Source organism: Canis lupus, chromosome 4, assembly GCF_011100685.1.
Source record: "Canis lupus familiaris isolate Mischka breed German Shepherd chromosome 4, alternate assembly UU_Cfam_GSD_1.0, whole genome shotgun sequence".
Classification (NCBI taxonomy): Eukaryota; Metazoa; Chordata; class Mammalia; order Carnivora; family Canidae; genus Canis; species Canis lupus.
The window spans coordinates 40,833,427-40,856,883 of NC_049225.1; the positions used below are offsets into that span (position 1 = coordinate 40,833,427).

Genomic DNA, 23,457 nt, shown 5'->3' on the forward strand with positions numbered 1-23,457 from the left:
GCACACGGGTCATGTGAGATCAGAGCTCGCGCCTATGACCTCATTTTAATTTAATTACCTCTTAAAAGATTCTGTCTCCACATACAGTCACATGCTAAGATGTAGGACTTAGGGCTTCAACATATGAATTTGAAGGGGACACAGTTCAGCCCACAACATGCAACAGACACACCATTCAGCCATTCAGTCAATTCAGCCATAGTACTAAACAAAGAGGAGACAGGAAACCAAAGATCTTAAATTTCATGGGTGATTCCACCCACTGTTCCAGTCAATGGGTGTGTATCCCAGAGGGAGAAGGAGATAAGATAAAAGTTTCTTTTACCTTCATCATCAGCAGAGGTTCATCAGCAGAGGTTCCCCTCTATCTAAACACAAGCTGAATGTGATTCCCACATTTAAGGGTATGCATTTTTTATACTGCATGGACTGTGAACACCAGCCAACAGCTTCATCTGGTGCTCAACCAAAAAAGCAACAATCAAGGCTAATTTGGCTATGTGGGTTTTGCCTTGTACTGCTTTAGAAATGTGGCAGACAGTGCTGGCAGCCTGTACCCCTATACCCCGACCCACCTGAGTTGACCTCTAGCCACACACAGGTCCCTGTATCCCCCAGCTTCCCACCTCCTACACCTGCCTGAGGGCACCTGCCCAGAAAGGCCAAGGGATTGATGACCCAAGGGGGCCAGGGACTAGGAATCTGGAGATAAATGTCTCCATCCCCCAGTTGGGATGAGTCTGCATGGTGTCAAAGGGACCCCTGGCAGATTATGCCCCAGTAACCCAGAACAATAATGTCATAACTGGCTCTCTCTTTTCCCATTTCCTCACTTGCACTTCCTGAAATCACCTCTCAAATTAATTACATGTACCCAAATGCACATCCCCAGGACTGCTTTGGGGGATATCCTAAATTAGTCAAGAACCTACTCCCATGTAAGATGTTTCTGATACCCAGTAAAATCTCCATAAGTGGTCCACCACAGCCATTGTTTGGGAATCTGCTGAGTGAAAACTCCCTGCTTCTAGAATCTAGTTACATGTGGGTTCTCCCAGAGTATTCTCCTCTGCTGTCCTCAAGACCTTACCTACCAAGTGCTCTCCTCTGTCTTCCTCTCCAGGTGATAGAAAAGAACTTGAGTGGCTGGTGGTACATTCAGATCGAAGATAAGGAAGGATGGGCCCCAGCAACCTTCATTGACAAGTATAAGAAGACCAGCAATGCCTCAAGGCCCAACTTCCTGGCTCCCTTGCCCAACGAGGTGACCCAGCTCCATCTGGGGGATGCAGCAGCCATGGAGAACAACACAGGCAGCGAAGCCATCGGCCCCTCCCGGCCCCTGCCAGATGCACCACATGGCGCCATGGACTCCGGGATGCCATGGTCCAAGGACTGGAAGGGAGGCAAGGAGGTCCCGAGGAAGGCGTCTTCTGACATGTCCTCATGTGCTGGCTACGAAGAGATCTCAAGCCCTGACCTGGAGGAGAAACCCAGCCTCCCCCCCCGGAAAGAATCTATCATCAAGTCGGAAGGGGAGCTGCAGGAGAGGGAGCGGCAGAGGATGGAGCAGCTCAGAGGCTCCTCACCCAAACCTCCAGGCATGATTTTGCCAATGATTCCAGCCAAACACACACCTCCAGCCCGGGATGGCAGGAGGTCAGAGCCCAAACCTGACAAAGGCAAGTTGCTCCAGCTGAAAAATGAGATGGGGCTGGAGTGTGGCCACAAGGTATTGGCCAAAGAAGTGAAGAAGCCCAACCTCCGACCCATCTCCAAATCCAAAGCTGATCTGCCAGAGGAGAAGCCAGAAGGGATTCCTCAGAATCCCTTCTTGAAATCCAAACCTCAGGTTAGGCCCAAACCAGCTCCTTCCCCCAGGACAGAACCACCTCAGGGCGAAGACCAAGTGGACATCTGCAACCTCAGGAGTAAGCTGAGACCTGCCAAGTCCCAAGAGAAGCCCTTACTGGATGGAGAGGGCAGCCAAGATGTGGCCTGCAGCCGGAGCTTCCTCCCGGGTGAAGGGCCTGGCCGCACCCAGGACAGGACGGGCAAACAGGACGGGCTCAGCCCAAAGGAGGTGCCCTGCAGAGCCCCTCCAAAGCCGGTCAAGACCGCAGATCCTGTGCCTAAGAATGTGCCCACCCCTCTCCAAGAGGCTTCCCCGCAGCGACCCGTGGTCCTGCCCCGGAGACCACCACCCCCCAAAAAAACCTCATCTTCCAGGCCCCTCCCGGAGGTCAGAGGGCCACAGCGGGAAGCAAGTGAAGGCAAAGCAGCTCCTGCTCCAGGCCGGGCCCTACTGGTCCCTCCTAAAGCCAAACCTTTTCTTTCCAACTCCTCAGGCGGCCACGATGACATGCGAGGCAAAGGTGGTCTGGGACCGTGGCTGGTGGGCAAAATAGGAGAAAACAGGGAGAAAGTAGCTGCCGCCCCCTTCCCCAGTGCTGACGGCTCGAAGGACTCTTTATACGTGGCAGTGGCCAACTTTGAAGGAGACAAAGACACCAGCAGCTTCCAGGAGGGGACGGTGTTCGAGGTCCGGGAAAAGAGCAGCAGTGGCTGGTGGTTCTGCCAAGTGCTGAGTGGGGCACCTTCCTGGGAAGGGTGGATCCCTTCCAACTATCTCAAAAAGAAGCCGTAGCCTCCTTCCCTGCCTGGAGGTCCCGCGCATCCCTGCTGGCTTACCCACGTATTTAATATGCCTCTTAATTTATCATCCTTCATGCAGCTTCAAAGGAAGGAAGAGTCTGGAATACTGTGGTTTCTTCCCTCCCTGGGGTAGAGAGTACCCCCTCCCATCACAGCATCCCCTGGCAGCCCAGAGGCCAACCTCCTGCTTCCTCTCCAAGTCAGCATCCCTGCCTTAAGGCCAGTGGCACTGCCACCCTCTGTAGGCCGCCCTGCAGCGGGACCATGACTCTCCAAGACCAGAACCCATTGTCTGGAAACTGCAGAAATAGTCTCACTGCCGGCACCCCACCCAGCCTGATGGCTGGCTCCAGCCTCTCCACGTTTCTCAAAGTCCAGTGACTTGATTTCCTGAGTTTCCAAAATGCTTGTTGGTACCAGAAAGAACTCCATCCCCTGGAAGTTGGCTCTACCGCCAGTCGTAGGGAGATGTCCTCCTCGAGGCTCTGGGCCCATGAGCATCTCAACTGCCCCAAGAGTGGGCCAGAAGGTCCACTGAGCCATTCTGCCTCCCATCGTCTGTCTTGGGACCCTGACAGATCCTAAAGGGGTGCTTCATTTACCTGCGCAGGGCTTTTTAAATAGGAACCTCCACCCCACCTTGGGCCATTCCACTTTCGTCTCCACAGAGCGAGAACCTCAAAGTTTGTTTGAAAGGAGCCACTCAAAAAAGAAAAAAAAAGAAAGAAAGAAAGAAAGAAAGGAGCCACTCACAATCCATGTACCTCGTGAGCATCCCATTGCTGAGTAGCTAGTAGGTGCCAGGCTCTGTCCTTGGCCCTTTACATTCCTGTTTTATCCCTCAAATCAATCCTTTCCTGTGTAATTATGCCTATTTTATGGACAAAGAACCTCGAACTCAACGTGCCAAGGGCACACTAGCTAGGAAGAAGAGGAAAGAGGACTTGAATTGAACTGGCCTGACTTCGATGCCTGTGCCCGTAGGAGGCTCATCAGGCAGGGGCACAGGAAGAAGCTAACTGCCAGAAGCAGGTGGCCAAGTGGCTTGCTTGTGGTGTGGGTGAGGGGGCGTTAGTGGCTGCTCCCACACCCACCACCCCTCCGACCTGGTGCAGCTGATACTGGAGGCTGCCCTGCACCCTCCACAGCTCCTCCTCCATGGCAGGGGAATGCCCAGGGCTCTGGCGGTTGCCACAGGGCCCCATTTCCTGCTGCTGTGCTGGGGCCCCTTCTGGGAGATAAAGCTTGTGGAGCTGAGGTGGTCTCGCATGACAGCCTGTTGGCCGGGGTGGGGGCGGGTCGTGGATGGCCAAGGACCAGCAGCTGGATTGCCACAGGCAGAGACCTCGCAGCCCTCTCTGCTGCTACTTCCTGCTCCTCTCTGGGATTCGCAGAGTACTTCTCTCTGTTCTGTACAAGCACTCTCCCTGTCATCTCCCTTCCATTTGGACAGATGTGTTCACTAAGGCAGGTAGAGGCAAAGCAACATTGCAGAATTAGAATCAGAACCCCGAGTTTCTGGCTCCCGGCCCAGAGTTCTTGCCCGTGGACCAGGCTGCCCTGGTGGGTAAAAGGGCAGACCCCACCCACCCTGCGGAAGAGGATCCAGCTCAGAGATCTCCAACTCAATGTTTACCTGCTGTGATGCTTTGGGGACCGCAGGGCCAGCTTTCCTGGGGACACCCACTGTCCACCTGCAGTGCCAAAGATTTCTGTGTAAATGGCCCTCCTCTGCTCTCCCTTCCCCCCAAGGCCACATGGGCTCTGGATGCTTCTACAGGAGAAGGAGTGTTCTCTGATTCACAGTAGCATCTTTATTCCTTCCCTCAGGCAGTGTGTAAGCCCCATCCCCAAGGATTTTGGGGGCAGGGCCCCGAGGTGCTCCTGGCAGTGTGCACTTGCCCCATGGCCCTGTGCCCAGAACCGTAGTGGAGGATAGCAGTCCGGGAAGAAGGGAGGCTGGGAGAGTGCCACCCACATTTTTGAGGTACCCTCACTTGGAACGAAGCCCATAGCACGTTTTCCAGAGTTTTTGACCCACTTTGGCTGAAACAGCTTTTATGAAGCTGTTATGCAGGATTTGACTACATTTCAAAAGACAGAACTCAGCCTTTTTTTCTCTGATTTTCTCTCTGCTTTCTTTGACCTTTTCAAGTGTTTTGTGAGCGCCTACCACGTGCTTGGCGCTGGGTAAGACCAGGATACACGTGGCTCCATGCCTGGCTCTGAGAGCTATGGGATTTTTTGCTGCTTCCACCCAAAGGGTTTATCTTTGGCCTCATTCCCTCGTGCTGAAGGTCAGATGGGTGGGAGTGGACTACTTCCACCTTTCTGTGGGCAAAAGTGTTCCTGAAAATGAATGAATTTGCATTTTTATTATTTTTATTATTTTTATTATTATTCTGACGTGAACTGAAGGTACTGAAACCACGTTTCTTTCTGTTCACCGTTCTTTGCTCAGGACACTTCTATGGCCTGAGGACACCCCTCTCCGGCTCCATGTGCCACAGTGGTGGGCACTTATACAGGCAACTGGAAGTAGGGGGACCTGGTGGCCGGGGGCTCCCCCTAGCTGTCCAGGCCTGAGGACTTAGCTTTACAGCATCCAGCCCTGTGGCCACCATTCTGTGAGCAATTGATACAGCATATGCAAAACTCCCCTGAGGTTACGCTCGCAGCAAATGCCCAAGACCACAGTTAGAACTCTGTGCCAAGCTCCAGGCAGGTCACTGGTGCTTAAACTCCCTCTTAACTTAACTCTCAAGACAACCCTATAAGGTGCATAGGACCAGCCCCGAGCTGTGAAGAGGTGGTTGAAGTACATGGGGTGAAATCGAATGCCCGGTTTCATCCAGATCATGACCAAGCTGAGACTTGAATCCAGGGGTGCCTTCTCCCCAGTGCCCATGGCTTTTCCTCTTCCGATGTTAGCAAAATGTGCATGGCCCTTCCAGGGCAACAGGTGACCCTCCCACATAATTTAGGTTTCTACTCTCTTCATCCCATGATCACACGTGGAAGTTGGTCACAGGCCAAATGCTAGCCCAAAAGGCAGACATGGAAAAAAAAAAAAGAAGGCGGGCATGTAAAAACCACAGCTCATAGTGCCACCAAATCTTTGGAAAATCTGAGTTTTAGGATCACTGCTTGGCAAAACAGGCCTTCACAAAATGTTCACTCAAAATCTCTGCTGTTTGGTGACTTTATGCCATTGTCCCAGGCTGAGAGGGGGGAGCTGGGGCCTGGCTTGAACCACTTTTAATGCCCTACCTCACTGAGGAATTGCTAGAGCCCATAGTGAGTTTCTAATAGTCATTTTAAGCCTCCACCGCAACACCTCCCCATGTAGCCAGTTTCTTAGGCAAAGCTTTTGGCCTTAAGATGTTTCTGAGCCCACTGGGGATCACATTACCAGGTGGAGTGTAGGAAAACAAACTTGCCGCATGAAAGGGCAGGTGCCAAATTGCCCCAGGTTTCAGAAGGTCCTTAGGCCAAGGCATGGACAGTCCAGTATTTATACAGCCTGTATCGAGTACAAAGCAATGAGTGGGATAAAGAAGTTGCTCCTGCCCTCAAAGAGCTGGTGACTCAACATCATCAAGAACAGGAACATTCGTGGCTTGGCTCCCATTCTTTCATCATGCCCAAGTCTAAGTGTTGGGTCAGGCTGCTCCCTGGGAGGTTTTGCCCTTCTCTTTGTACTGTGGCCATGGGTGCATAAGAGCCTGCGCCATGCCTGGCAGTCCTGTCCATCCCTCCCCCCCCCCCCGACTTGGTTATCCAGGCCAGAGCTTTTGCAAACCAGCCATACCCTATGATATATGTGCTGCCGAAGCGAGCACACCATACCCTATGATAGACCAAAGATTACCTAATGTCAAACTTTGTGGCCCGGAGGAGTGGGAAGTTGGTTTGCATTGAGGCCTGAGGGTGTAGGATGCCCTCCATTAGCCTGGAAGAATTACTCCTAACTTGGCTAAGGTTTGGACATTTGGATGGACCACAGCCTGTGACAGTCCCAGATCTGCGGAGCTAAAACCCAGAGGCCCCATGGTCTTCCACCTGCTTGTGGACCACGTGCCAGGGACCCTTCCCACAGACTTGAACATCCAGCTCCGTGGGGTAATGATTGGTTTCTGGTGCTACCCTGCCAAGTTACCCAGGCCCTCACCATGCTTCAGCATTCCCTCCTTCCCATCTCTACTCCAAAGGAGGCCTCCCAGCGCCAATCAGGACAAGTGACTCAACTCTTGTCCTTGAAGAGGCCAGAGCCAGTGCCACAGCCAGCAGCCTTCACTTTCAGGTCTTCTATAAATGTACAAAAGGCGGTCCGCTCCCCCCCCCCCCAAAATCAGGCTTGTTATAGCAATAAGCAATTCTGATGCAAGTAAGGTGTCCATATTTTATCCCAGTGTGTGCCTGTCTCTGCCTTTGTGTCCACGTAACTGTTACTAGTGCCCCTTTCACTCGTATACAGGGGAGATGATAAACTATGGTCACCTTAGCTGTCCCCACATTTCCTGCTTCAGAGCACCACCAAGTCACCAGAAAATTTTGTGCATCCCTCCAGGAACGGTGGGGCTCTGATAGCATTGCCTCACCTCCTCATGTCTACTCATAGAGTGACCCTGGAGATCCCTGAAAATCCTAGCACTCCTCATACCCTCTTGGCAAACTGACAAATTCTGGTGGTGTTTTGTTTGTTTCCTGTTAACACACACACAAATACATGAGGATATATAATGTGAGGGGGGAGGGGTGGTGAACAATTAGCTGTAGCATGTATAGACTATATACCATTAGACTTTCTCTTTTTTTTTTTTTTTTTAATAAAAATGCTTGACTGGTTTCAAGCTTCATTGTGAAGATGCAGTGTCTATGGACTTTATTTAGCTAAAGTGGTGAGGCATAGCTTTCTGCCCTGGCATTTTGGGCTCGAGTTTGGGAATCAAAAGAACCGAAGCCTGGGTGAGCTGTTGGAACAATAGGGGTGACTCCTCTGGATCCTAGTGCATCCTGATTCTTTTAATTACAGTGTCCAGAAACTAAGGGAAAGTGTCCTTGTATTCACTGGGCATTTCCCACATATTCTTAGCTCTGTGCCTAAAGATGGAAAACGTTTAAGATGTCTTGAACCTCACTGGTGTTGCCTACTGATGGGCAAGAGCATGTGGTGGATGATGGGGGTGCAGCCGTGGTGGGGCCGCAGGGACTGCTCAAGCCATTTGCTTCTGGGATCTGGAGGGCATTGCCTGATGTGCTATTGCTAAGGTCAGAGGCAAGGCCAAACCAACCCCCAACGTGGAGCCTCCTTGGCCTCAGGTGAATAATTAAACACAATGACACCATCACCCACCTTCCTGGGGAGGAAAGAATAGAACCAGCAGAGTCCCTGGACAGAATGTCTAAAGGGGGAACTTACATTCAATAGTCATCCTTCCTTGAAGGAATGATTTCAAAGAATGCAATGACCTTCTTGATGGACCACCTTGCTTAAGAATAATGGTCATTCAAGTATCAGTCTCTGTTCCCATAAGAAGGAAAAAGCGTGATGTGCTTCAGGCGCCCCACCCCTTGGGAGCATTCTCTCCCAAATCTTCAAACTAACTGTGGTCCTTCATAAGAATATAACTGATAATGGCATGGGATTCCTGGAGCAGGTCTGCAGGGGCACCTGACCCTCCTCCCCTCACAGGATGGGATGGGATGGGGACTGGATCATGGTGAGGAGCCAAACCTGACTTACTCTCTCAGGGTGCTTACCCATTGTCTTTAGGTCTCCGTTGAAACTGGCACATTGGCCATTCCCTTTTATACTGTTTCAGAAATGCCAGGCCAAACACAATCCAGCTGTCACACATGTTCCCTCCCACTTTCCTTACCATGACCCTATAAGAGGTCACTGTAAATCTATGTCTAAGACTCAGGTCATGGAGCCACTCTTCTCCGAATCCAGAGTGTTTCATGTCCATCACTTTTCTAGTTAGTATCCATCCAGTCTAGCTGTGGTTCCTCGCCATCTTGCAACCTTTGCCCCCAATCAATAGTTCTCAAATTTTAGAAACCATACATACAGCTTACCAGGGAGTTTGTCAAAGTCCTCATTTCTGGGCCATAACCCATGAAAGTGGAAGTCGGCAAATATCTGCATCCTTTAAGAGTACTTTATGAGGAAGTGGTCTGTATACTCCACTTTTGAGAAATGGCCAGACTCAGCACATCACCTGTAATGGTCCTCATTTCTGGGCCATAACCCATGAAAGTGGAAGTCGGCAAATATCTGCATCCTTTAAGAGTACTTTATGAGGAAGTGGTCTGTATACTCCACTTTTGAGAAATGGCCAGACTCAGCACATCACCTGTAATGGTCTTCAGTATTCAAAATGACACCTCATATACTATTATTATCAATGTCACCATTATTCTTCTGAGCATTTACTGTGTTCCAGGCTACGTACACTTTTATTTCATCCTCAAAATGCTCTGTAAGGTAGATACCTGCATTTTATATTTGAAGACACTATGTACATTTCAGAAAGGTGAAAGCACCAGACCAAAGTGTCACATAGCTAGTACACAATATCTGGTCCTAAAGCTGACTCTTATCCTATTCTATGTCCCCTCCCAAATGCTAATCAAAGTACATATCTAGTCCTGATATAGTTAGTTCCAGGATTCAAAATCTTATTCAAAAAATACTTCCTCTTTAAAAAAAAAAAACTTCCTCTTGGGGCACCTGGGTGGCTCAGTGGTTAAGCGTCTGCCTTCAGCTCAGGTCCTGATCCCGAGATCCTGAGATCAAGTGCTGCATCGAGCTTCCCGCAGGGAGCCTGCTTCTCTCTCTGCCTGTGTCTCTGCCTCTCTCTGTGTGTCTCTCATGAATAAATAAATAAAACCTTAAAGAAAAAGACTTCCTTTTCCAAAAACCTAATTCTATAACTGAGGAAAAAGGTCTAACTTCTGTTGAGTACAAGCTATTGGCTGGGTACCTTATAGATACTCGTCTTCAACCTTCAGTACAGTTCTTCTAGAATTAATATGTCTGTTTTATGGATGGAAATTAATAGTCTGAGAGATTAAGTTGATCTATGGTCACAGGTAGTAAGAGAATGAACTCGGTATCTAACTCCAAAGCCTCTGATCTTAATAGACCATCACAGCTTCCAAACGTATAATCTCTCCATTCAGCATTTTTCAAAGTGTGTTTTCCAGAACAAATGTTCATAGCTTTCTGAAATAAATGTTCTGTGGACACTTACTGGGAAACTTTGAGAAACACTGGGTTAAGGAAAGCTAAATAATTGCCTTATTACTGGACATCTCAAAGCTTCACATAATAACATGCAATGTGAATGTCCGAGAGGGGGATTTTATAGGGGGTTCCTCAAACAGACTTGATGGTGAAACCATTCACAGAGCATCTAGCAGAAACAGTGCTTCATGTCACAAACTCTGGAAAAGTTCAAAGTTTACAATTCAACTCTCCTGAATTCTGTCCAAGCCACCATCCTTAGCTGATTCCTCACCCTGATTCAGGCTGTGACTCTGCCCCTCACTGCAACCCAGTCTTCAAAGCTGACAAACATTCACAGCATCGCCAGTACAAAATACTTCCCTGAATGGAGAGCTGCTCATGAACGTCAAGGTTTCCTACTGGAGGTGGGTCTAACCTGAAGCAATCTGAATGGACTTCCCTATAGTGAAATCACCCCGTCGGAAACTGTTCAGAAAACAGCCTGCAGGAACACAGTTTGTTTTCCACCTCATAAGCAAGTTCTCCATTAGAGATCTGTAAATTAATAGCAGTGTTCAGAGCATTCCAACGCAAGTTAATAAAGCCTGGGTTCACCTCCTTTTCAGACTCGGGGGGCCCAGATCCTACAATTAACTACGTTTTCTGGCTTCCTTTCAACTACAAAGAACTGGGCCACACTCGTACAGTATTGTTTACAATAGTCATCACCAAACAGTTTTCACTGAGTATAATCAATTAAAAAAAAAAATTAGGGGATCCCTGGGTGGCGCAGTGGTTTGGCACCTGCCTTTGGCCCAGGGCGCAATCCTGGAGAACTGGGATCGAATCCCACATCGGGCTCCCGGTGCGTGGAGCCTGCTTCTCCCTCTGCCTGTGTCTCTGCCTCTCTCTCTCTCTCTGTGACTATCATAAATAAATAAAAATTTAAAAATTTTTTTAAAAATTAGCATATATGTGGTATGGAAATGTATTACTAAATGAATATATTATGTACTGTATGTTTAGGTAGTAAATTCTTACACTCCATGCTTGGTGCTCAGTTCCACATGAAGGGAGCTGCACTAAGATAATACTCCAGCCTTCTCTCTCTTTAGGTGAGAAGAGGGAATTCTTCAGATGATTGCTATCTAGGGAAGCAAGGGCCCGTAGAGCATAGCACACTCCTTCTCTCCTATTTAGGGTCAGACGTCTTCAGGGAGCACCCCTTCCACCTGGCCCCAGTCAGCGGAGGCTTAGTGGTAAAAGAAGCCCCCACAAAAGGAGCCCTGTGATTTTCGGAGAACATGTCTAATTCTGGGATTCAGGCTTAGGAAATTCAGGTGACTTCTGCCCATCTCACCTGAGCCAGATGCTTCCATGGCTCTCTCAGGAAGAAAGCTGCCGTTTTGTTTTTCAGTTCCCAGGTCCCTCTGTCTCTCTCAATTCTAACCTCAGGTGAGGAAAAAGGCAAGTTGTATGTTAGGCTCCTTAAAAACTGACTATTCGGGGGCACCCGGATGGCTCAGTGGTTGAGCACCTGCCTTCCGCCCAGGGCGTGATCCTGGAGTCCCACGTGGGGCTCCCTGCAGGGAGCCTGCTTCTCCCTCTGCCTGTGTCTCTGCCTCTCTCTCTCTGTCTCTCATGAATAAATTTTGTTATTTTTTAAACTGCCTTTTGGCTACTGATTAGGCTAATTTTAGCTAATTTATTATAGTAGTTTTTATATATTATAATAAAAATATATGTAATTAAAAGTAAAGGATAAGCTAAAAAATAATTAAAAGAGGTAATTTTTCACTACCCTGAGATAATAAGAGATCTCTATCGGTCTCTGCTCCCAGTTCGTAGCACAGAGCTCCTGAAACCCTCATACAGAATTTCCTGACTGATAAGAGCATCAGAAGCATCTTTTGTTCTAATATTTGTTCTGTGATCCTAGTTCCTGACACAAGGCTTCTGAAACCCTTGTAATTTCCTAGGTGAAAGGAGTAGCTCTTGTTCCAACAAGGTGCTTCTGGGGTCTGGACAGCTTCCAGAAGAGGGGCTGGTCAGCAGAAAGACCAAGCCCTGATCAGAAGCTGGGTACTTTCAGCCCATCCCCATCCTCTTGAGAAGGGAGGACTAGAAACAGAGTTAAGGATTGTGTCCACATGAGGAAACCTCCATAAAAACCCCAATAGTATGCAGCTCAGAGAGCTCCTAAGTTGATGAACACACCAACACCCAGAGGGTGATGCACCCCAACTCCACAAGGACAGAAGCTCCTGCACTCAGGACCTTCCTAGATCGCACCATATGCATCTCTTCAACTGACCGTTTATTTGTATCCCTCATCATATTCTATAGTAAACTGGTAAACGTAAATAACTGTTTCCCGGAGTTCTGTGAGACACTCTAGGAAATTGATTGAACCTGAGGAGGGGGTCATGGAAACCTAATTTGTAGCCAAATCAGAAGTTGTAGGTAACCTAGGGACTTAATACTTGCAGTTAGCATCTGAAGTAGGGCGGGGGGAGGGGGGTGTCATCTTGTGGGACTGAGCTCTTAACCTGTAGTATCTGATAGTGTCTCCAGGTAGATAGTGTTAAAATCAAGTTAAGCTGTAGGACACACAGCTGGTTTTGCAGAGAATTGCTTGGTGTGGGGGGAAAACCCACACATTTGGTGACCAGAAACATCAGAAGTGAAGTGTTCTGTGTGAGTAGTAAAGGAGACACACAAGAAAGAAAGACACAGGGGACACAGGTAGAAAACAAGAGTTTTGAATACAGCTACCCTCCCAAGAACTTGTCTTATCCACCTTCTGGGATGTATGGACCCCACTTGGTAAAACACCGACAAAGGAACAATTATGGCCTTTGAGGTTAAACAGATCCTGGTTTGAGTCCTGGTTCTGATACACACTTGACGTCTCTGATACTTAGCATCCTCGTGTGTAAAATGGGTACAATGATGCTTTTCTCACACAGTTGTGAAGATTAATGGAAACAATGTACACCTAGCAAATAGTAGGCACTTCTAATAGCACACCATAATTATTATGGTTTCTATGAAGAGTAAAAGGAATTAAGTCTTCAGAAATTTTCATTGCCCACTACAGGAGTTAGCAAACTTTTCCTTAAAGAATCAGATAGTAAATATTTCAGGCTTTGGGAGCCAAGAGTCAAAACTAGAATGTTATGCAAGGACTTACATATTTAAAATGTAACCATTTGAACATGTACAAATCTGTGAAAAAATACCCAGCTGCGTAGATTAGGCCCAAGGGCTACAGTCTGCTGACCCTTGGTCTAGTCTACATTCAACTTCTATTTCATAACTTTTCCTCTAAATGGAAGTATTCCAAAGTGTGTTTATAGAACATCAGCCCCTCATATGATCATGAAAAAGAATCATGTGGCCAAACCCCTTTGGCAGACACTTGTATAAGGATTCTCCAGGCCTCCTTCCTTGGAGATCCGTGTCACATGCTAGCACATTAAAGGCTCTGAAAATCCTGCAGTAAAGCAGCTGTTTGTCCTGGTTTAATCCAGAATTTCCAAAATGTATCTGATAACAGAATTCTCTTTCTCACGTAACATCTAAGAATATCCCACAGAACATACTTTGGAAAATTATACTATAGATCCTATAATTTAATCATTATGCAGAATTTCACTGCATGAAATTGAATTTGTGCCCCATAATGCCTACATCTGAGGAATCTGACTTGGGTCGTATGTGTTACTGTCTTCAGCAGAGTAACCAGGAGAACTTGGTCTTTAGTTTGAAAGAACTATAGATTTTGTTGATTTTTCTCTCAGTGTTTATCGTAGGACTGAGACAATGTTCACTTGGAGAACCTCAAGGAAGTCTCTCTTAGAATGACCAAATGCCTGTGATTATAGCACCTGTGTGCCTTAGGAAGTATACAGCAGCTTCTGTGTGTCCTTGGAGATTTGAGAACCAGGCCATGTCCTTGCTATTGTGAACATGGATTTGCTAAACTACTGTCACTACGTATTCTTTTTTTATTGTGGTGAAATACACATAACATATTTATCATTTCTGCCATTTTTAAAAGAGATTTTATTTATCTATTCATGAGAGACACACAGGGAGAGTCAGAGACATAGGCAGAGGGAGAAGCAGGCTCCCTGCAGGGAGCCAATGCGGGGCTTGATCTTAGGACCCCGGGATCACGACCTGACTCAAAAGCAGATGCTCAACCACTAAGCCCCCCAGGCATCCCCATTTTTGCCATTATTAAGTGTATAGTTCAGCAGTATTAAGCATATTCACTATGTTGTGCAATCATCACCACCATACCTCTCCAGAACATTTTTATCTTCCCCAACTGAAACTCAGGTACTCATTAAACAACTCTCATTTCCACTCCTCCCCACTCTCTGCTAACCACCATTCTACTTTCTGCCTCTGACTTTGACTCTCCCAGGTACCTCAGGTAAATAAGTGGAATCATCTAGTATTCATTCTTTGGTGGCTGGTTTATTTCACTTAATGTCTTCAAAGTTCATCTATATTCCACCACATGTCAGAATTTCCTTCCTTTTTAAGGCTGAATAATATTCCATGATATGTTTCTACCACTTTGCTTTATTTATTCATCTGCCAGTGGACACTGGATTGCTTCCATTTTTCAGCTACTATGAATAATGATGCTATGTATGAGAGTATAAATACCTATTTAAGTCTCTTTCAATCTTTTTGGGTATATATCCAAGAAGTGAAACTGCTGGATTATATGTAATTCTATGTTTAATTTTTTAAGAAACTGACGTACTGGGATGCCTGGGTGGCTCAGCAGTTGAGCATCTGCCTTTGGCTCAGGGCGTGATCCTGGAGTCCTGGAATCGAGTCCCACATTGGGCTCCCGGCAGGGAGCCTGCTTCTCCCTCCACCTATGTCTCTGCCTCTCTGTGTATCTCATGAATAAATAAATAAAATCTTTAAAAAAAGAAAAGAAAAAAGAAAAGTAAAAAGAAACTGACATACTCTTTTCCATAGTAGCTGCAACTTTTCCATGTCTGTTAATTTCCAGACCACATTTTTAAAACTGACATAAAAAAGTTTCAGATGTTTAACATGATTCAATATTTATGTATACTGTGAAATTATCACAATACTTAACATCTATTACCACGCATAGTCACAAAATTTTTTTCTTGTGATAAGAACATCTAAGGCCCAGCCCTTTAGCAACTTTTAAATATACAATATTGTTTTATTAATTATGGTCACCATGCTGTACACTACATCTCCATGACCTATTTATTTTATAATTGGAAGTTTGTACATTTTGACCCCCTTCTCCCATCTTGCTCACCCTCTATTCCCCACCTCTGCCAAGTACCTGTTTTCCGTATCCATGAGTTCTGTTGTTTTTTTTAGATTCCACATGTAAGTGACATCATATGGTATTTATCTTCCTCTGACTTATTTTACATAGCATAATGCCCTCAGAGTCCATCTATGTTGTCACAAATGGCAAGATTTCCCTCTTTTATGGCTGCACCAATTTACATTCCCACCAACAGTGTATAAAGGTTCCCTTTCCTCTGTATTCTTGCCAACACTTGTTATCTCTTATTTAAAAACAAAACAACAAAAAGCCATTCTAACAGGTATTAAGTGATATCTCATCATGGTTTTGATTTGCCTTTCCCTGATGACTAGTGATGATTAGTTGAATACTTTTTCACGTACCTGCTGGCCATCTGTACATCTTCTTTGGTAAAATGTCTATTCAGATACTCTGCCCATTTTTCAGTCTGTGGTGTTTTGCTATTAAATTGTATGAGTTGTTTACATTTTGGATATTAACCCCTTCAGATATATTATTTACAAATATTTTCTATTTGATAGGTTTTTTCATTTTGCAGATGGTTTCCTTTGCTGTGTAACTTTTTAGTTTAGTGTAGTCCTACTTCTTTATTTTTGCTTTTGTCACCTTTGCTCTTGGTGTCAAATTCAAAAACTCATTGCCAAGACTAATGTCATGGAGCTTACCACCTATTTTTTCTTCTGGGAATTTTATAGTTTCAGGCCTTACATTCAAGTCTTTAATCTATTTTGGGTTAATTTTGTGTATGGTGTAAGATAGTGCTCCAGTTTTATTTCTTTGCACGTGGCTGTCCAGTTTTCCCAACACTATTGAAGAGACTGTATTTTCTCTATTCTATGTTCTTTACTCCTTTGTTGTAAATTAATTGACCATGTATACGTAGATTTATTTCTTGGCTCTCTATTTTGTTCCATTGTCTGTTTTTATACAGTACCATATGCTTTGATTACAGTAGCTTTGTAATAGAGTTTGAAATTAGGAAGCATGATACATCCTACTTTGTTGTTTTGTTTTGTTGGTCAAGATTGCTTTGGCTATTTGGAATCTCTTGTGGTTCCATATAAATTTTAGGATTGTTTGTTCTGTGGGGAAAAACATCCATTAGAATTTTGATAGGGAGTGCACTGAGTCTGTAGATTATTTTGGTTACTATGGACATTTTAACAATATTAATTCTTCCAATCCATGAGCAGAGTATATCTTTCCAATGATTTGTATCTTCTTCAATTTTTCATCAATATTAATAGTATTCAATGTACAGGTCTTTCATCTCCTTGGTTATATTCCTAAGTACTTTATTCTTTTTGATACCACCGTAAAGGGGACTTTCTTAATTTTTCTTTCTCACAGTTCATTATTAGTGTATAGCAACACAACAGATTTTATATATTCATTTTGTATCCTGCAACTTTGTTGAATTCATTTATTAGTCCTAGTTTTTTACTGGTATCTTTAGAGTTTTCTATATAGAATATCATGTCATCTGAAAATAGTGACAGTTTTATTCCTCCTTTCCAATTTGGATGCTGTTTGTTTTTTTTTTTTTTTTCTTTTCTTGTCTAATTGTCCTAAGATATCTAGTACTATGTTAAATAAAAGTGGCAAGAGTGGGCATGGGCCACATTTTTAAGGTGGACCTTCTTATGTTTATAAATTATTTTTCAGGGGCCCCTGAGTAACTCAGTCAGTTAAGTGTCTGCCTTCGGCTCAGGTCATGATCCCAGGGTCCTGGGATTCAAGCCCCATGTTGGGCTCCCTGCTCAGTGGGGAGCCTGCTTCTACCTCTCACTCTGCCCTGCCCTGCCCCCCAATTCATGCTCATACTCTCTCTATTGTGTGTGTTCTCTCTCTCAAATAAATACATAAAATATTCCTTAAAAAATGATTTTTTCAAGTTTGATTTTGTACCTCCTCCCCCCCCCCCTTTTTTTTAGAGAGAGTGCATGTGCATAAGTGGTGGGGAAGAGCAGAGGGGAAGAGAAAGAGAGAGAGAATCTCAGCTCCATGGTCGACATGGAGCTCAACCTATGTGGGGCTCAACCTCACAACCCTGAGATCATGACCCAACCCAAAATCAAGAATTAGAGGCTCAACCAACTGAGCCATCCAGATGCCCCCTGTGTCTACTCATTTAAAAAATAACAAAAGTCTTATAGATACCCAGTGTTTAGACTGAAATGATTTTCATCATAACATTACCTAACATAAACCAGGCATAAACATGTTCTCTTTGTAAAAAGAACTTTGAGAATTAAAAAGTGAACACTTTTAGAGGTTAAACTCACAACTACAAAACCAATAGAGATTATCTCTTTTTTTAAGATTTATTTTAGAGAGAGAGAGCGCGCACAAGTGGAGGTTGGGGCAGAGGGAGAGACCCTCAAACAGACTCTGCTGAGCATGGAACCCCATGTGGGGCTTGATCTCATGACCCTGAGATCATGATCTGAGCCAAAAACAAGATTAAGACACTCAACCAACTGAACCACCCAGGCAACCCCTAATAGAGTTTATCTTAACAACATTAACAAGAGAATTAAGAATTGCTTTTTTTTTAAAAGGTAAAATATATATAAGAGCTGATGTTGCTTTGCCAAAACTGTATCTCCACTCACAGTGACAGGATGGAGACAATCACATTGGAACAAGTTTGTTGTTTTGTTTGTTTTTTTTTTTTAGTCAATATGCCTATATATCCTGTGCATTGTGACAATTCCTCTTTCTCTAATATAAATACAAGGAAAACCTTTGTTGAAGCAGTACCTCATGCTGCATTTAGCCATCTTTTGGTGCAAATACTTCACTTAGGTATTATCTTTGTTTGTTCAGGCTGCTTTAACAAAGTACCATAGACTAGGTGACTTATAAACAACAGAAATATATTTCTCACAGCTCTGGAGGCTGGAAGTCTGAGGTCAAGTGCCAGCATGGTCAAGTTCTGGTGACAGCTTTCTTCTGGTGCTTTCTTATGTATCCTCACTTGATAGAAAGCAAGTTGGTTCTCTGGCCTATGCTTTTAAGGGCACTATTCTCAATCATGAGGGCCCTACCCTCGTGACCTAATCACCTCTCAAAGACCCCACCTCCAAATACCATCACATTGGATTAGATTTTCACATATGAATGGAGTAGGGAGGAGACCAAACATTCATTCCATAACATATATAAAGTCAAACTTGGTTCTTTTCTCATTAGCCCATGGAACTGAAAGTACTAGCCTGGGATCCCAATTTATTTGCTAACAGAATTCAGTTGTTAAGATCAACATTCAGTTATCTAGAATATGCCTATCCATCCTTAAAAAAAAAAACAAAAAGAATCATCAAGGTACGCCTGGGTGGCTCAGCAGTTAGTCGTCTGCCTTCAGCTCAGAGGAGATCCCGGAGACCTGGGACTGAGTCCCACATCAGGCTCCCTTCATGGAGCCTGCTTCTCCCTCTGCCTGTGTCTCTGCCTCTCTCTCTCTGTATCTCTCATGAATAAATAAATAAATCTTTTTTAAAAATCATCAAAATGAAAATGCAAAATTTAAACATTTTCATAGAGAAGTTTTATACCCAAGTGAAGAAACAATCCTCCTGCTTAATTCTAACCTTCCCTCTAACCGTCCCAACCCCTAGGGATGAGCACATCGACCCTCCCCAGCTGGACAGTCTTTTCACCACCAGCCTCCCCACATCTCATGAGCACCCTCCACATGGAAGAAAATGTATAGAAGCTCTGGAAGGCATTTGGAAAGTGCTGGGATCACCTAGTGACTTACTTTCACAGTGGGGCTGACTCTGTATTCAAAGATACTCGAAGCTGCTTCGGGAATTTCATGTTTACCCAAAAATTGGTGATAGGAAAAAAACAGTGGGGATTAGAGATTTAAGCAATTTAATCAGTTATTTTACACATTTTCATATTGAAACAAACAAAGACTTGTTATGCAGAATATAAAATGTGAAAAAAAAAATAAAACGTGCCCGCAGTTTTAAGATTAAACTGTAGACTTCAAAGAAACATGGGCTTCAGGGGGGCTTCGGGCCATGCCCTTGTGGGAACTTGAGTTAGTAAAGTTTGAGAAACCAAGTGATTCATCACTCCTGCCACTGGCAAGTAGGCCAAAGCCAATTAGGAGACTCTCCTTCCAGGTGTACTCTTCTCACGAGGCTCATTATCAATCAAAACCAGACACCCTATGGAGGATGAGCCGTAGAGATTCTCAGAAATAAGCCCCATGATAGTGCTCTAAGTGTGGGCAGAAAGGGCTTGTTTATCAAAGCAAATATTTCCGAGAACCTCCTGCTTTTTAAAACTCTTCAGTCTTCTAGTCATGTAGTGGGGAGCACTTCTACTAAATTCTGCCTGTATTTAATTACCTTCAGAAAACACTTGGTAATTTCTCAGCTAAAGGGTACAAGTTTGGGGTGGGGTTGGGGTGGGAAGGAAACTCCTGAATTCTCAAATATTCAGAATCGGGACTAAGGACCCAAACAAAGCCAAGGTTGGGTGTTCAGATGCTACCTCCCCATCCCCTGTCCTTTCCTACCCACACACATACATAAGCTCAATGAACAGGATGAGGGCTCCCATCTCTGTGCTTGGCGCTCATCACTGAAAGCTGGAAATGTCAACATCAACTTGTGTCCCGTCTATGTGGCCTGAAAAGACAGCTGCCCAGTGGTAGGTTAACGAGCAGCTCCGGTGACAGACAGTGAGAAGAGAGAGCAGGCCCCCCCTTGCAAACTGCTTTCTTTCAGCCTATGGGGGCAATGTGTCCCCTTCAGAATCAGAGTCTGCCCCTCGCCTCCAGCAGTGGGTCAGTAACACCTGCCAAGAACACACCCTGGGTTGTATGGTTCCCTTGCCATTCACATCAGTTAGGAATCCAGTGTGCCCTTGCTGAAATTCCTTCACACGCCTCCTCTCTGACTCTAACGGATCCACGCTACAGAGATTTCCAGGGGTGGAGATGCCTTGGCATGCTGTAGTTGAGCCTAGATGCTGCACAGACAGTCCTGAAAGCTCCATCTTCATACATGAGAGCACAGGAGCAAGCAACCTAATCCTGGGGACTTCTCTGGGCCAGACCTGGTGCTGGAAGCTGGGGACAGAGAGTCTAGTCTAGCCAGAAAGACCTAGAAACCACTGCAGGCAATTCTGGAGAGAACTATAAGACAGTTTCTGCGCAAAATGTCTGAGGGGGGGATCCCTGGGTGGCGCAGCGGTTTGGTGCCTGCCTTTGGCCTAGGGCGCGATCCTGGAGATCCAGGATCGAATCCCACGTAGGGCTCCCGGTGCATGGAGCCTGCTTCTCCCTCTGCCTATGTCTCTGCCTCTCTCTCTCTCTCCGTGTGACTATCATAAATAAATAAAACTTTAAAAAAAAACAAAATGTCTGAGGGGCACAGAATGGGAAGGGAAACCTGCCTGGGGGTAAAAAACTATGAAAAGCCAAAAATAGGGGATCCAAAAGGTGAGGGCAGTGTTTCCAAAATTTGAACTGAGTGCACACAGGAACGCTGCTATGTCCACATCCCAGCTCTACCAGCATTTACTTAATATTTTACTTTAAATTGACCAACTCAAAGATTAAATATGTTTCTCTGAAGGGAAGCTTTACACTGTGACATAAAGAGAAGGTAACTCTAAAAGTAAACATAAGAAAAGCCAAATAGTGTCACTGAATACCCACTAGGTCTAGTTAGTTACCTATTCAAAGTTCTGACATTGAGGCCTGGGCCCTCTAGTTCTCCATCTCTCTCTCTCTCTCTCTCTCCCCCTGTTAAAAGGGAATCAGCACATATTGAGGAGGTGTTAAAGATAAGCTAACACCAAGGTGAGATTTTATACGTCATTAAAAGAATCGCGAGTACTGAAAATGGTAACGACTTGCAGACAGTAATTCAACATCATTTCATGCATATAAAAGTACCACTCCAAATTGCCTTTCCCACACTTTCAAATATACTGGATTAATTTCCATGTTTTTGTTAGGTTAGGTCTAGGGGGCACAGGACAGCTTAACCAGAAGACTAGACGTGGTGGGAAAAATGTGAAAGGGTAGCCACAGCACCGAGGAAGCTGGGGCAGCTGGGGAGCAGTGTGTACATTTTCCTAATTGCAAAGTGTAATTTGAACAGGACCACCCCCGTTTGATGACTCTCTTCTGGATCTAATAATGCTCAATGAGGTCCATGGTAGAAATAATTTCTATTTTAACTGAAAGTCTTTGATCCTCTCTTCATAGCACTACCGAAGTATAACAAGACTTTTTAAACCCCTTTATGTGGAAGGAAACAAAAGGGAGAATTCTTTGTGGAGAACGCTGCTGTAACACTTACCATATTGCACGGTAATCCGGTGTTTACGTCTGTCTCCCCCACCAGACTGGGATCCTTCCGGGCAGGGATCTCCCGTTACTTTTCTGTCTCCTGAGTGTTTACTTGGCGGAGGCCTCGGCCGCCTGCAGCGCTCAGCCTCTGCTGTGTGAATCCGCCCCAGCGGGGGAGGGGAAGAGAAAACCCCAAATACTCCGGTAGGCTTCCGACCAACGTTTCTTACTGTGAGACCTCGTAGCATGGTAATTAATTCGCTTAGACCTGAATTCCTGCCCGTTGAAGTTAATAACAGGGTTGGTGTAAGGATCAGATGAGCTAATAGACGCAAAGCGATCAGAACAGCGCGGGAGCGTAGTAAACCATGGACGGTAGCTCTCGTTGTTACTGTTGTAATTCACGAAATGACACCCGCGCACACACGCGCATTGTCAAATGCTTGTATAGAGCGGACACTGTGGCTTCTGGCTGCCCACGATCTATCCTCCTTTCTTCGAGCAGTACTCCCCCCGTCTTCCTTCGAGGAACCACTTTTCCCCGACTCCCCGTCCACGTGATTTGGGTGGGGCGGGCCTCCCGCCCGGGTGCCACGACTGAGCACGTGACCCGCATCTGGCCAATCAGGAGAGCGCAGTCCCCCGGTTACAACCCGCTCTGTGATGGGCACGTGACCTCAACCGAGCCAATGAGACTGGATCTTTGCAGAGATTTTGACACCAGGAGCTCGTACCTGCCGGGCTTGCTTAGCTGGCAAAATTTAGCCTCCAGGTGCTGGTGACCGGCCTTTCACCTCAAGTGCAGAGCTTACCTGAGAATGAAGTCCAAAGCGAAGAAAAGCAGAGAGGTGTAGAGAGAGAGTCTGTTTGAGACTCTGGATCTAGCTGTGCCTGGAGGTGAAGGGATGATTGGGTTTTGGGTTTTGCTTTTTTGCTTGGGTCGGTTTGAGTTGAGTTTCTGTCAGTGGCCACAGAAGAGTCCTAATAAACATAGCTAGTCAGAGAGTATGTATATCTTCAATCACTTTTTTGCATCAGGCATGTTTAGAGATTGAGTTTCACCAAGTCAATTCACCCAACAGGCACTGTGAGGTGTGTGGGAGAGCAGGGAACATAAAGATTAATAAGATTGTCCCTGCTCTCAAGGTCCACATCTAGAAGGGAATGCAAACTCCACAGTCATACCATAATACATGTTGTAATTGAGAGGCTACATGTGTCATAGAGCAGGAGATAGAGGAAGACCAGTTCTGCCATAGGACCTTCTAGAAGAGAAGGGATGATGGGCGCTTTACCATAAAACAATTTGCAGGCATTTAAGAGTGTTCTCTTGCCTGGGTACTGGAAGCCATTCACAGGATGCCTATTTCAATTAGATTTTAATCACCCACAGCTAGTGTATGCCTTTAACGAGTGCCTGCTATTACCATGCGGAATGAAGTGTGCTTTATGCCCGCCCTAAATGTGTGCCCACCTGCCTCGTCCTACCTAGAAGTCTCCATATGAGAGCAGTCCAGGTAAGGTGAGGGGGAGGCGTTTGGTGAGGAACTACCAAACAGAAACCCGAACTCTCACATACCTATGGAGGGAGCATAACTCAGGGCTCTGTTCTCTTGTGGTCAGAGGGTATGTGATTTAGCTAGGGGGCAATGAGGTAATAGTATTGTGTCCCCCATTGCTTACTTTTGAATGTAGCAAAGACACGAAGCTCTACCCACCTAAAGCTCTGATACGTAAAAGGCCTCATATCTTTGCTCCTTAGAGCCCTTCTGTTACTTCGCACCTGCCCACAATAGTTTAAACCCTTTAAATTGGCATACAAGGAAGGTTCTCCACAAGTGTGACAGGGATTGTTCGAGGTTCTTGGGAGACAAAGATAAATAAAACCTGCTCCTCCTCTCAAGC

At 45.6% G+C, this 23,457-nt stretch overlaps 1 protein-coding gene and 1 long non-coding RNA gene across 5 annotated transcripts in view; one reads left to right on the forward strand and one right to left on the reverse strand.

Moving 5' to 3' along the window:
- The window catches only part of SH3PXD2B (SH3 and PX domains 2B), a 103,698-nt gene extending 93,155 nt beyond the window's left edge, over positions 1-10,543 (forward strand). For all 3 annotated transcript variants that reach the window (XM_038534749.1, XM_038534751.1, XM_038534750.1), the window contains one exon: positions 1,124-10,543. In XM_038534749.1, coding sequence (XP_038390677.1) covers positions 1,124-2,647 — 1,524 coding nt within the window. In that variant the 3' untranslated portion in view covers positions 2,648-10,543. The remainder of the gene's footprint in view (positions 1-1,123) is intronic.
- The window catches only part of LOC119871509, a 36,693-nt gene extending 14,182 nt beyond the window's left edge, over positions 1-22,511 (reverse strand). For both annotated transcript variants that reach the window (XR_005358184.1, XR_005358183.1), the window contains exon 1: positions 21,563-22,511. This is a non-coding gene — a long non-coding RNA (uncharacterized LOC119871509). The remainder of the gene's footprint in view (positions 1-21,562) is intronic.
- Between the last annotated feature and the right edge of the window lie 946 nt (positions 22,512-23,457).